Genomic DNA, 14,917 nt, shown 5'->3' with positions numbered 1-14,917 from the left:
GCACCTTCACACAAACCTGTGTTAAAAGATTTAATTTTAATTTTTATATTTTTGTTTTCCTTGACTGGGTGATCATTTCTTCTTAATTACATTTAAAATCTTCCTGTATTTTTAGTCTACTCATGTACCTTGAGATTTCCATTGATACTACTAGACTAGAGATGCAACATTTCTTACCTTTTTTTAAAAATCACAACCATATATATATATACATATATATATGTGTCAATATTCTTTCAAAGTAACTACTCTATAAAATTCAGCATATAGATCTCAGAGAACACTTCCTTCCCTTCCCTGTTTCTCCATAGGTTTTTTTTTTTTCCTCCTTCAACATACTGTTTATTCCCTATTATAACTCTTCCTGAAAGATACATATTCAAAATGAGATGAACAAATTCATCACCAATATTTACTAAATGAAAAAGTTAAAATAATTTGTCGAGTTAGTATTCTCAGAAATTCTAGACATCTGGTAAAGAACAGCCTTTAGGTGGTAAATCTAATTCAGCTTGTAGGAGTAAGAACAGATAATTATTTTCTCTACATCATATCTTGTATTTCTGTATAGCTTGAGACATTTCTTTTATTGATCTAACTAAAATCAGGTGACTTTGATCCTTAGTGCTCTAAGAACATGCTCCCGTATTTTCTTGGTTCTTACTCCATACACAATGGGGTTGAGGAAAGGGGGCACCAAAAGGTACATATTTGCAATAAAAATATGGATATGTGCAGGCACATTCTTCCCAAAACGGTGAGTGAAAATGGAAAAACCAGCTGTGGAATAGAACACAAGAATAACACAGACATGTGATCCACATGTGCCCAAAGCCTTAAAGCCAGCTTCTCGGGATGGCAGGCGGAATACAGAGTGGAGGATGAAGGCATAGGATACAACAGTGAGAATGGCATCACACGAGCCAATGATAGAAGCCACACTGAGGCTATAGCGTGTGGTGGCTCCTGTGTCCACACACGCCAGCTTCACCACAGCCATGAACTCACAGTAGGTATGGGCAATGATTCGTGTTCTGCAGTAGGGCAGCTGTTTGAGCAGGATGGGATGTGGAGAAAAGAAAGCTATTCCCCGAATCACCACAATCATACCCATTATGGTGATGCGAGCATGAGTGAGAATCGTGGTATGACGCAGTGGGTCACAAATGGCCACGTAACGGTCAAAGGCCATGGCCAGGAAAAAGCCTGATTCCATGGTAGTAAAGCTATGGATGAAGAACATTTGGGTCAGGCAGGCATCAAAGGCAATGTTATGGGCTCCAAGCCAGAAGAGACAGAGCATTCGGGGCAGGGTGGATGTGGAGAGGACCAGGTCGGTGATGGAGAGCATGCAGAGAAAGAGGAACATAGGCTCATGGAGGCTTCGCTCTGCCCTCACCACAGCCAGGATGGTCACATTCCCCACCACAGCCACCACATACATGGAGCAGAAGGGAATTCCAATCCAGACATGCAGGTGCTCTAGTCCCGGAATGCCCATCAACAGGAAGGTGACAGGAGAGGGACGAGAAGTGTTGAGAGGAGGCATGTTGCTTTTCCCTTTGCTTTTTGTCACTACTTCTGAAGAGGAAGCAGCACAACCAGATGCTGAAAATACGGAGATTCAGTTCTAGAAGTCCCTTATGTTAAAAACAATTCAAATAATAAAGTCTATTTAAATTCACTAGGACCAGAGTAATCAAATTTGTAACATTATATAAAATACTGCATTTGAAAATACAAAAAGATAACTCATGTATCATTTCATATTATCACAGGGGCATAGAAGTCCCCTTAACCATTCATTTCCATAAAAAGATTCCCTGTCTATTCAATTGTACTTAATTCAACAACAGTTCAGTAGTTATGAATTAACTAACTGAGTATAGGAATTAACTGAGTATGGGAAGTATTGGACATTAAGTTTAATGTCATTTACATCTTACTGTGTGACGAAACCATGCCCCAGGCACTGGTAGCAAAGAAATGCACAGATCAGATCCTTTTGTGGAGGTTACACTCCATGGGGAAAACATCAGAATACGATAACTGAAGAATGGTATATATGTGGGTAAGAGAATGCCATATTGAGGTTGATGTCTGAATGGTTGGGCTCAAGCCTTCAGATCCTGAGTATCATTACACACTCTGGGAATGAAGACAGCAAGAAAAACTGCTGTGAAACAGGAACAAACAGAAACAGACAAAAATGCCCATGTTTGGGAAACTAAGTCAAAGGAGAAAGTGGTGGGGGGGGCACAAATTCTCTCCAGGAGTAGCTTCCTCATGTCTTCCCTTTTCCTCTGCCTGTTTAAAAAACAAAACAAAACACAACAAAACACAAACATTAAGTGCATAAACAAGTGTCTTGAGAACATTCTAAAATTCCCTGCCTCATTTTCTTCTTTCAGAGCTTTCTGCAAAAGATCTAAGTTCGCCTCAATTATATGCTTTGGATAACCTGACTTGGTATATTTTCATCTATCACTCACTATCATTCTCTTTATCATTTATTACATAGTATTGTGTTTATTTTTCCTTTCTCCTCCTTTCTACTGTTAATACCTGTCTGAAAATTGTATCTCTCACATTTTCATTATTTTATGTGTCAAATCCAGTGTCAAATATGTCAGGGCAGTTAATATTTAACTACTGATAAGTTGAAGAGTCCAAGAAAGAGTATTCTTCAGCTTCTCCAAGGTGAATAATGTAGTATATTACTCCTCAGAATGCAGAAGTACTTTCCAAAGCCATTTTGGGTTTTAACTTCTATGGGTTCCTTCGGAGGATTCCAGAATTTGAAATTTTACTCTTTAATTTCTCAGTCAGTATTTCTCTCTGGTGAATATAAATGGCAAGTGGAAACCTTGTGAAACTTAAAGTTATTGAAGGGATTCTTGTTTTATGCAGAAGATTGCACAACCCACACTCTATATGATGTAGAGAGTAGAAATAAATGATCTCTTATCTCCTGATTTAAGAGAAAGACAGTTATAATTGAGGCAATCAAGCTTTCAGAGTTAGTTATTAAATTTAGACAACAAAAAAATTGTAGGATTGCATGTGATAGGAGTGCAACATCACTTGGAATATTTCTAGATGGTAACATGATGTGTACATTGTTGGGCTTGCTTCTTAAATGAGAATAATGTATTCCATGTCTTCCAGATCTCATCTGCCACACTCCATACGTGACTAACATGGAATGTAGTATATGATGATGTCACTTTTTCATATTTTTTTTCTATCATGTACCCTTTAAATAGAGACATCATCTGTTCTCCTGAGAAATATATCAATAAGGATCACACACACACACACACACACAAACAACGTATTTCTTAAACTTAATGTCACTTACTACCTTCCCATACTCAGTGCTTCAGACTTTATCTGTTCACTGTGGAGATGGACCCTTCTTGTGTTCCCTCATTTATTTATCCAGAAAACTGCATTCTGATACATGCAGAGAAGTCATTTACTGGATTGGTAAATTGGTCTAATGATGTCCAAAATATCAATTAAGCATAATAAAGCATAGTCCTTTATACTTCTCACAGAAATGAGCCTCTTAAGACAGAGAAGCCATGGGGATATCCCCAGATAAAGGGATGAGTGTGGAGGCAGGCGTTGGGAGAGTTAGAGAGGAGAACGGCTCTTAGATTGCTACAAATTATTTGTTTGTAAAGAAACACTCCTTTACTAGTTTTTTGTCCTCCCCCATCCCCCACTGAGTCACAGACACTGAGTAGTACTGCTGTCAGCTCTTGAAGAATCATCTGTTTCTAATATGCCTCAAACAAGTCCTCATAAGTACAATATGCACTCATAAAAAAACATGCATGGTTATCCCTTCATATGCTTACCAGAACCATGAAAACACATTCACATTCTCCAGATATCACTAACTGAAGGATTGTTTTCTGGGTTTGTACATTTACTAATCCTGGGCTTTCCTCTAGCGAAAAACTCTTGAACAGTGGTGATACGGATTTTTTTTTTAAGATATGGATTTTTGATGATTTATGTGATAAATAGACAATGAGGAAGTGATTTATTAGGCAGTGGATTATCATGAGTATGTATGAATTCTATAGAAATGATAACAATAGATTAAGTTTTGTCACTCAGGGTAAGATTCATTTAGAGTGGAATCTAAACAACATATAACATCTGGTCTTGGAAATGTATACATATATATGAGGTAGATAAATAGAGATGAATATATGTAGATATGTATATATCCAAGGAAAAAAGCACAAAGTTCCATTAAGAATGGCAATCATGACATATTGAATTTAAATCTTCTATACTCTGGGCTCAAAGAGTTATAAAATAGCTAAGATTCTATGGATTAAAAAATATATACATACATATGTATACACATTGTATAACTTACAGGGAATTTTATAACCCCGGGTTTAGACCACTGGCTTTGACCTATTAGGTGTTCAATAATACATGTAGGATACCTGAAAACAGTATATAATATTGGAAAAGAAAAAAACTGCACAGAAGGATACATACATTGGTTTCAAAAAATACTTTTTTTTTCCCCCAGAAGCACACATGATATGATCACTATGATAACATCCTCTTGAAAATACCAACCTGTACATGAGTCCAGATACCACAAGGTAGCCTTATTTTTGCTACCCATATTGTATTCCTTCAAGTTCATGGAATATAAAAAGAATTTCAAAAGGAAAGATAATCCTCACTTCTATGATATCCTTAAAAAATATCTTTGCCTCCTAAAATCTGGCCCTTTCATCATTTCTTCCATTGAGAATAAAAAAGAAATGTTTATTTCCTCTGCTTAAAGATTTTTTACTCCTCCATTGAATCTATGATTCAGAAAATAAAAGGGTGGTATTTGGAAGAGATCTCATGTCCTAAAACATTTTACAGAAATCACCTGGGCTAGCCCCTTTTCTCCACCCTTCTCTACTTTGATAACGATACTGATTAGCTCATACAGGATACTGAATCAGAGCCAATAAGCAACCCAAAGAGGTAGCTTCTATATGTAGCAGCTTCACCATGATATTCTCAGAGGATAAGCAAGAATAGCATTTGTCACAAATGGGTCCCTATAGAATCATTGCCAGAAGGGAGAATGGTTTGTATCCTTGGTAGTGATTGATAGTCTACATGATCGGTCCTAGTAATTCGCCTGTGCATATCCTCAGCTTTTAGCTCCAAATGTAGCCATCCCTCAGCAACATGATATCATTTAGTTTGCCAACCACTTAACAGGACCTGAAATCCTGAAGGGGACTGAAAAGGCTAACAAAATATTCTTTATTCCTTTGATTAACTCAATTTAATTCCAATCGGAAACAAGTGACAGTCGTCATTTAGTTTCCTTTGGATGTATGACAAAGGTGGGACTGCTGGATCATATTGTTGTTTGGTTTTGTGTTTTTCATTTTTGAGGGCTCCATACTGGTTTCCATCATGGTTATACTAACTCACCCTCCCACCAACAGCATATAAGAAGTTTCTCTATTCTCCACAGCCTCCCCAACACTTACTTGTCTTTTTTTTTTTTTTTAAAGATTTTACTTATTTATTTGACAGAGAGAGATCACAGTAGGAGAGAGGAAGGGAAGAGATCACAGAGAGAGGAAGGGAAGCAGGCCCCCTGCTGAGCAGAGAGCCTGATGTGGGACTCGATCCCAGGACCCTGAGACCATGACCTGAGCCGAAGGCAGCGGCCTAACCCACTGAGCCACCCAGGTGCCCCTTACTTGTCTTTTTTGATACCAGTCATTCTAAGGGTGTGCAGTGATATTTCACTGAGTGTGTGTGTGTGTGTGTGTGTGTGTTTTAAGATTTTATTTATTTACTTGAGAGAGAGAAAGAGAGAGAGAGAACAAGTGGAGCAGGAAGGGGCCTGAGGCAGAGGGAGAAGCAGGCTCCCCGCAGAGCAGAGAGCCCAATGCAGGCCTCAATCCCAGGGCCCTGAGATCTTTATCTGAGTTTAAGGGACTGAGCCACCCAGACGCCTCCTCACTGTGGTTTTGATTTACATTTTCCTGAGGATGTGTGGAGTTGAGCACCTTTCATATACATGTCAAACCTCTGCCTGCCTCCTTTTGAGAAATGTCTCTTCAGGTCCTTTGTCCATCTTGTGACGGGGATATTTGGGTTTTTTGTTTTGTTCTGTTTTGTTTTTGCTTTTGGTATTGACTAGTATGAATTCCTCAGATATTTTGGATGTTAACCTCTAATGAACTATCTGGCTTGAAAAAACTTTCTCTCCTTTTCCACGGATTGCTTTTTCACTTTCCTGAGTGTTTCTATTTTTGTTTTGTTTTGTTTTGTTTGTCATGCAGAAGCTTTTTAGTTTGATACAAAACTGGGTGTTTTGTTTTTATTTGTTTGTTTGTTTGTTTTTGTCATACAGAAGCTTTTTAGTTTGATGCAAAATGCAGTCTACTTTTTTTTGGTCACCTTTGCTATGTATGATGTCATACCTAAAAAAATCATTGTGGAGGCCAATGGCAAGAAGCTTTTTCCCTATGTTTAACTAAAGAACTTTCAAGTTTTCAGATCTTGCTTTTGAGTCTTTAATCCATTTATCTTCATCTTTGTGAAAGGTGTGACATAAGGATTAAATTTAATTTTTCTGTATGTGAATACCCAGCTTTCCCAACACCTTTTATTGGAGAGACTATTGTTTTCCCTTTGTTTTGCACCCTTGTAGAAGACTAGTTGATTAGAGATGTATGGATTTATTTCTGGGTTGTGGATTCATGGATCTATTTTTCTGCTTCCATGCTAGTACCATACTGTTTTGATTATTACAGCTTTGAAATATATTTTAAAAACAGAAAGTGTCATGCCTTCTGCTTTGTTCTTTTTTTTTTTAATTTTTTTTTATTTTTTATAAACATATATTTTTATCCCCAGGGGTACAGGTCTGTGAATCACCAGGTTTACACACTTCACAGCACTCACCAAATCACATACCCTCCCCAATGTCCATAATCCCACCCCCTTCTCCCAAACCCCCTCCCCCCAGCAATCCTCAGTTTGTTTTGTGAGATTAAGAGTCACTTATGGTTTGTCTCCCTCCCAATCCCATCTTGTTTCATTGATTCTTCTTCTACCCACTTATGCCCCCATGTTGCATCACCACTTTCTCATATCAGGGAGATCATATGATAGTTGTCTTTCTCTGCTTGACTTATCGCTAAGCATGATACGCTCTAGTTCCATCCATGTTGTGGCAAATGGCAAGATTTCATTTCTTTTGATGGCTGCATAGTATTCCATTGTGTATATATACCACATCTTCTTGATCCATTCATCTGTTGATGGACATCTAGGTTCTTTCCATAGATTGTCTATTGTGGACATTGCTGCTATAAACATTCGGGTGCATGTGCCCCTTTGGATCACTACATTTGTATCTTTAGGGTAAATACCCAATAGTGCAATTGCTGGGTCATAGGGCTTTGTTCTTGATCAAGACTGCTTTCACTTTTAGGAAACTTTTATGATTCCATATGAGTTTAAGTGTTTTTTTTTTTTTTTCTGTTTCTGTAATAATGCCACTGAGATTTTGATAAGGATCACATTCAATCTGTAAATCACTTTGGATAGTACAGAAGTTTTAACAATATTAATTCCTCCACTCACTGAATATGACTTTCTTCCAATTTTCTGTGTCATTTTTAATTTCCTTTATCAATGTTTTATAATTTTCAGTGTATAAGTCTTTTGTCTCTTTGGTCAAGTTTATTCCTGAATATTTTATTCTTTCTGTTGTTATTTTGAATGGGATTGTTTCCTTAGTTTCTTTTTCAGATAAATCATTATTTGTATACCAAAACACAAATACCTTGTGTATATTGATTTTGTGTGGTGCAACTATACTAAATTTATTTATTAGTTCTAACAGTTACCATTAATAAATTGGAAAACTTAAAAATATTCACTAGTAACAAGAGTAGTGATGGGTTCTGGGGTTTATTCTTGTCATGTTCATCTTCCGTTGACTCTCTATGAGAGGTCACTAAACTCATTTGTTTGCATTATACTAGAAAGCTCCAACCCACACTGCCCCATATTATTGTTGCTAATTTCCCTTAATGCTAACTTTTTTACATCCTCTAAAAACAGAGATGAATGATTAATATTACACTATATACTGAAGTTGAAGTATTCAGATATATATGTACATACATATGTTTATGTATACTTGTGAATAACACATATAAACTTGCCTCTTTATTTTTTAGTATATACTAAGTAGTATATACTACTTCTTTTTAGTATATACTAAGTAGTAGAACTGTTGGATTATGAAGGGAGATATATATTTCTTTGCAAGAAAAATTCAAATAGAAAGAAAAGAAGATGGGGCACGTGGGTGGCTCAGTCATTAAGCATCTGCCTTAGGCTTGGTCATGATCCCAGGGTCCTGGGATCGAGCCCCACATCCACTCCCTGCTCAGCGGGAAGCTTGCTTCTCCCTCTCCCATTCCCCCTGCTTGTGTTCCTTCTCTCCATGTCTCTCTCTGTGTCAAATAAATAAATAAAATCTTTAAAAATGAAAGAAAGAAAGAAAGATTAAACCATATTAATATAGGACCTGACCAGAAAAAAAAAAATGGACATTAACTATGTTTCAATAATTAAGCTATAAAATATAATGAGAAAAATCTCTAAAATATTTCTTGGCTAAAAATGATTGTATTCTTTTAATGAAAACTTCACATTAATGTAAATGTATTAAAGAAAGGAGGGAGAGGGAAAATACTCCAAAGAGAACAGACAACTGACAGAGATATTTTGAGAAAACTGTGTGAAGTAAGCATAAAAAGAGAGGGAGAGAAAAAAAGAAAAAGAGAAAGAAAAAAAAAAGGAACAAGAATTGAAAGATGAGAGATATGACAGAGAATAAAATATGGGAAATAAAGTGTAGAGAAAAGAAGGTAAGATAAGGTGGTGAGCAGAAAAGAAAGATGTCAGTCCTTAGCATAAATTCCTGAGGAAGCTGAGAATAAGAAAGAAAATGAAAAATCAAAGAAGATGACCCCCCCAAAAATGGCACATATAAGCATTTTCTTCTCTTCACAGACCAAACTGATTTTGTAGGTGAACTGAAGCTAGACTAATAATTCTGAGATGGGACGAATACTGACAACTTAAAGCCAAAAATTAAGTACACAAGGGAATAAAGAAGATGGTATCACATGAAGATACAGAGTATCAGACTATTGAACCTCAGTTAGAAAAAAAAAAAAAATCTAAGTGGAAATCCCTGCTTTTTTGGCTGTTATCTTCCAAAAGCCAGTAACCTACAGGCTTGCTAGAGAAAGACAGTTTGCCACCATCATATTGCCGTCAGTTAACTAATGATTTTCTATGTCAAATGACTAAACGAAAACTCTGGGTCAGAAAGCAGCCAACCTGTAAAATATGTTCCACATTCTGAGAGGAATAACCTATTACTAACAATGACCTACAAAACTTGCCATCTGGGGTTTTAGATACATCACAGTGACACAGTAAAAATGTTGTTACTGGAGTTATGGCCGTTACCTTTCCAAAAAGAGAAGAGAGAATTTTTAAATATCTCAATGACCGTGGGAAGCTTGAAGAATGTGTTCCTTGAGAAAAAAAAAATACTTAAAGTTCATTTGAAGTTGAAAATTACTGTAAAATACTAGGCAAGCGTAACATTCTTTGCAGGAGGATCAGGAAGAAAAGGAGGAGGTGAAGGAGAAATAGGAGTAATGTGTAGTAGTAGTGGGAAAAGGAGAAGCAGGTGGAGCCAGATTACTATAGTATTTATGAGTGCAATAAAAATTACTATACTACTTCACCTCCATTAACAGAGGATGAACAACCTAATTATACTTTACTTCTATGTCTTGAGAAATCTCCATTTCTCACATTCTGGTGTCCTCACTACTCATGAGCTTTTGCTCAAATTTCTCTAAACCTAACCCAAGATCAGAGAGCTCTCATTCCAGGCAGACCCTTTCCTTCTAGAATCGAGGGAACTTTCTAGCCTGATGGTACAAGGCCAGGCCAACTTACTCCTGGGAAGGAAACGTGGGGGTCAGAAGGATAATGACACACTGGGGAATCAGAAAGGTAATGACGCTCTGGGATCCGCCCAGGCACTCAGGAAGGCCGAGAAAGCTTTCCTTTAATATCAACCTCTGCTGGAAATCTTGGTGGAAACAAAGATACTACTAGACGGTTCACATGCCAAATCAGCCCTCAGCTCTATCCAGGTAAAGTTCTGCCCCTACAGTTTTAGAACTAGGAGTTAGTAAGGAGCTGTAATGGGTGCTTATTTTAGGAGAGAATGGAGAGACTAACGTTTTCCAATCCTGTTTTATTCATTAATTTTATTATCCAGTGCCATGTTATTTCCATTCTGTGTGTTTAGAATTTTTCATCCACCAAAGGATAAAGAGGGGGTTAGATCAGTGTAAATCTAATATAATTTAGACTTGAAAGAATTTTGCAGATAATTTGGTCCCATCTTCTATGTATGGCCTTCTAACAATTTATGATACATGCAAAATGTTTTTCATGATTCTGGATTCTAGTCACCTGGATGCCTATTAATTCTAATGTTCACTGAAAATTAAAAAAAAAAAAGATGAGATAACTCACCACTTATATCTGTAGAGATGTGGAGTGTTTGAGTGATACAGAAAGGAAGAAAAATAGAGGAAAATTGTAGGTCATGAAAAGCTTCAGTATCTCATCCGTTTACATGCCATCTTGGTCCTTTTTTGTGATGGAACAAAAGATACCTCAACCTCCTTTCTGATCTCTTGCCTCTGTTGGAGATCATGTATTAAAACCTTTCTTTCTCTTCTGCACAGTAACTAAAAACGAGCCAGTTTCTTTTATGATAGCATTTAGGCCACTTTGAAAGCTAAATCATCAAATTCATGGCCTTGTTGTTTCTCATAGTAATTATATTTAAGTAACTCAGATGAAGGGGGCTCATCTCATTTTATTCCTAATAACTTGCAAAGTCTGCCAAGGAGTAATTGTTACAAAGATTTTGTAAAATTCAAGTGGCATTTTTTAACTGCATGGAAATCTACAAACTAGTTGGGACATCACCTTATTTTGACATCACCTGTTTCTGTCTTAATAAAATACCTTTTCAAAAACTGCTACAGATAAAATGTGAGTTGTACCAACCACTGATGTGTTCTATATATGATCTCATTTAGCACTGGGGTAAGTAAGGATTTGTTGTTAATTTACAGATGGGTAAACTGGGGTGGTGTGTAAGGTAATTTGGCAGGATCCCACAAAATATAAATATGTGTGCGTGGTGGGGGACTCATCTATCAGTTTCATGTCCTTGATTTTAACCACTTGTTGATTCCTAGATAACTGTTCTCTGAAAAAGGCAATATCATCAAGTTAATGCAGCTAAGTACAATATTTCTGCCTTTACAATATCAGCCAGTTATTGAACGATTATTTAGGAGATACCGATTTATTAAGATTTTGAGATTTCTTTCTCTCTTAGCTTCTATCAACTGGAAACTCACATTCATAACTATTAGCAACATTCTCCACATATTCCATCATTTCTACCACCACATACATCCAAATGTAACATGGAGACATCCAAAGGAAACCATTTTACACAATATGGCTTTAATCCATATCTTATGACTACTTTGCCTATTGTCTGCTCATTAGTATTCTTGCAGGAAGACAAGCAAAGAGAACTCAATGTCCCTCCTCCAATTACTTTTCATTCATGTAATAATTATTGTACCAAAAATTCCTTTGATATGTCCACACATGTACTTTATGTGACTATGACACAGCTATTTATATGACTATTTCCAAGAGATTGCCCAAGAAAGAAATAGACTTCCATTACTATACCTAAAAGTTTCCATTTTTCAGGTTCTATGGATATCATCAGATTAGAGGAAAACTTGTTGTGGGAGTTATTTCAGTCAATGTGTTGACATGGAAAGACTGGTATAAAGTGTGAACCAGTTTAGCTATCAGATAATGATTAATGCAACAGACACTTGGGAAATAAAAAATGGATTTCTTAAAAGTGAAATTTGAATTCCCTTAAAGAGAAATCAGATCAGGGCACCTGGGTGGCTCAGTGGGTTAAAGCCTCTGCCTTCCACTCAGGTCATGATCCTAGGATCCTGGGATCCAGCCCCGCATCAAGCTCTCTGTTCGGCAGGGAGCCTGCTTCCTCCTCTCTCTCTGCCTGCCTCTCTGCCTACTTGTGATCTCTGTCTGTCAAATAAATAAATAAAATCTTTTAAAAAAAGAGAGAGAAGTCAGATCAATTCTGTAAAAAGTATAAAAACAGGGAGTTGTAAGATTAGCTCATGATATTCAGAGGTGCCTCAGGATTCAAATCATAGCAATTATCATAGTGTAATTATAGAATCTTAATACAGAGTCATAGTATAGTGTAAAGTTATTAATAAGAATGTAAGACTCCCACTGTGAAACCAGAGGGTTTCCACACAGATTACTGAGTGATCCATTGACATTTAGCTTGTGGAGAGAAAACATCATATTCATCCAGGAGTATGGTATCTCTAAACCGATTCTGCTTCTGCCTGCATCCTGTCTTATTTTTAGCTGTTACTCATCTTAAAATGTTTCTCTATTCTTTTTCTAATTTCCTAAGCCCCTCTGTAAAAAACATCCTCCATATTCTACCCTTCCTATTCTACTCAACAAATACACTTTGAAATTAAGTGAACTTAATTCATTCAGACAACTAAACATCCCTGGCTGCCTGTGACAACAGACCACCCTCTTCAAATCTCCTTAAAGGGCCACACTTAATGTCCCGTCAGTGATTTATTCAATGTCTTTATGATGAAAACTGAGTAAATATACAGCTAGACTCTCTCCCACCAGTTCTCATTTGAGAGCCAATGTCACAGATTCAGGGTCTATAACCTGCTCCCCGGGACCAGGAATAATATTGGTTGAGGATAAGGCTCTCATTAGCTATGTACTCACCCACATAGAAGAGAAATGGGATTCTTTTAGGTCCACAAGATGCCCAGAGGGGATCTGCATTTGCCACAAAATTGGACTGACATCTACAAGGAAATAAAGAAGGAAAGCCTACAGAAGGTGTTTCAAATACCTGAGTGTAGAGGTCATGGGAAATGCAAAAGATCAATGATCTCAGACTTGTGATTTCCATTTCCACAAAAAATGTCAGAAATCCTAACACTCTCCCTTGTTCACATATGAGTCTAGTAGAGGTTTTGTTTTATTTTGTTTTGTTTTATATTTTTATTTATTTATTTGACAGAGAGAGTGAGAGGACACAAGCAGGGCGGACAGTGGGGAGAGAGAGGGAGAAGTGGACTCCCTGATGAGCAGGGAGCCCAGTGCGGGGCTCAATCCCAGGACCCTGGGATCATGATCTGAGCTGAAAGGAAGACAGCTAACCATCTGAGCCACCCAGGTGCCCCTCTAGTGGAGGTTTGTAGGATTGCTTGCTATTGCTATGTTGGCATGTAGCATTAAACCTCCGAATAATCTGGCCAAACTGTCATCCAAAGTACTGAACTTATTTCTTAAAGCTCTATATGTCTGAGTAATAGTAGGGTCTGTGTATTTTCACTTCCCACTCCCATTCTCTTTCTACAGGAATGAGAATTAATGGTGAAAAGAGAGATCACTAACTTCCATGGCATCCATTAACATGTCATATATTGACCCCACAACAGTAATGCTAATTGGGATCCCTGGACTAGAGCACGTGCAATTTTGGATTGGGTTTTCTTTCTTTGTAATATGCGTGGTGGCTCTTCTGGGAAATATCATTTTACTGATCATCATCCCAGCAGAACGTAGTCTGCATCAACCCATGTACATCTTCCTGGCAGTGTTGGCAGCCACTGATATAGGACTCTGTGTAGCTATTGCTCCCAAGATGTTGGCTATCTTCTGGTTTGGGTCTTGCTCCATGACTTTTGATGCTTGCTTAGCCCAGCTTTTCTTCATCCATGCCTTGCAGGGAATAGAATCTGGCATCCTGTTGGCGATGGCCTTTGACCGCTATGTTGCCATCTGTGATCCACTGAGACACACATCCGTCCTCACACCTTTCATTCTGGTTACTATGGTGCTGGTTGTGGCAATTCGGGCAATGGTGCTTGTTGGCATTTTACCAGTTTTAATCAAAAGACTACATCTTTTCCATTCCATTGTAATTGCCCACTCTTACTGTGAGCACATGGCTGTGGTCAAGTTAGCTGCAGAAGATGTCAGAGTCAATAAGACGTGTGGTCTCCTTGTAGGTTTTACCATATTAGGATTTGACATGATTTTTATCCTCATTTCCTATATCCTTATTTTCCAGGCTGTTTTTCGTCTACACCAAAAGGAGGCACGGCTCAAAGCATTTAATACATGTACAGCTCACATTTTTGTTTTCCTTGAGTTTTATATTCTTGCCTTCTTCTCCTTCTTTAGCCACCGTTTTGGACATGTTGCTCCTCCTACCCACATTCTTCTGTCTACCATCTATCTCCTTGTACCACCCGCACTCAATCCTATTGTTTACGGTATAAAAAACAAGGTAATCCGTAAACGTGTGGCACAGATTTTTTTTCTGAATCATCAATCCCAGCAGTAAACTATTAAATGGTTATGTTCTTGGAGAGAATATTTTCACTTCCTAGGGGTAGAGACAAGTTGAACTCTGTCTCTACCCCCAGGTAGAGAACTGTGCCCGCATCGTGTTTCCCAGTTAAGCAGCTGTGTTCATGATTAGGGGCTTTACTTCAAGATGCCCAAACTTAAAGACATTTATTAAAAGGCATTTATTTCATGAACTATAGCTAGGATAAAATAAAATCTGTTCAGGTTAAGACTGCTATTAACTCTATTCATGCATTTAAATTAT

General features: G+C 37.5%; 2 protein-coding genes across 2 annotated transcripts; one reads left to right on the top strand and one right to left on the bottom strand.

Moving 5' to 3' along the window:
- Window positions 1–604: 604 nt before the first annotated feature.
- On the bottom strand, window positions 605–1,549 carry LOC101674970 (olfactory receptor 52D1-like). The gene has a single exon (XM_004768255.2). It carries the CDS (start codon window positions 1,547–1,549, stop codon window positions 605–607), a length of 945 nt encoding a protein of 314 aa, XP_004768312.2.
- Window positions 1,550–13,696: 12,147 nt separating this feature from the next.
- On the top strand, window positions 13,697–14,647 carry LOC101675272 (olfactory receptor 52A1-like). The gene has a single exon (XM_004768256.1). It carries the CDS (start codon window positions 13,697–13,699, stop codon window positions 14,645–14,647), a length of 951 nt encoding a protein of 316 aa, XP_004768313.1.
- Window positions 14,648–14,917: the final 270 nt, after the last annotated feature.

The sequence above is a fragment of the Mustela putorius genome, unplaced genomic scaffold (genome assembly GCF_011764305.1).
Source record: "Mustela putorius furo isolate JIRA1106 unplaced genomic scaffold, ASM1176430v1.1 tig00003987_pilon_pilon_pilon, whole genome shotgun sequence".
NCBI lineage: Eukaryota > Metazoa > Chordata > Mammalia > Carnivora > Mustelidae > Mustela > Mustela putorius.
The sequence above is the reverse complement of the archived record's forward strand: the minus strand, read 5'-3'. Positions and strand labels throughout refer to the sequence as shown.

Coding starts and splice junctions, on each gene's coding strand:
- LOC101674970 (XM_004768255.2), bottom strand. CDS start 1,549: ATGCCTCCTCTCAACACTTCTCGTCCCTCTCCTGTCACCTTCCTGTTG.
- LOC101675272 (XM_004768256.1), top strand. CDS start 13,697: ATGGCATCCATTAACATGTCATATATTGACCCCACAACAGTAATGCTA.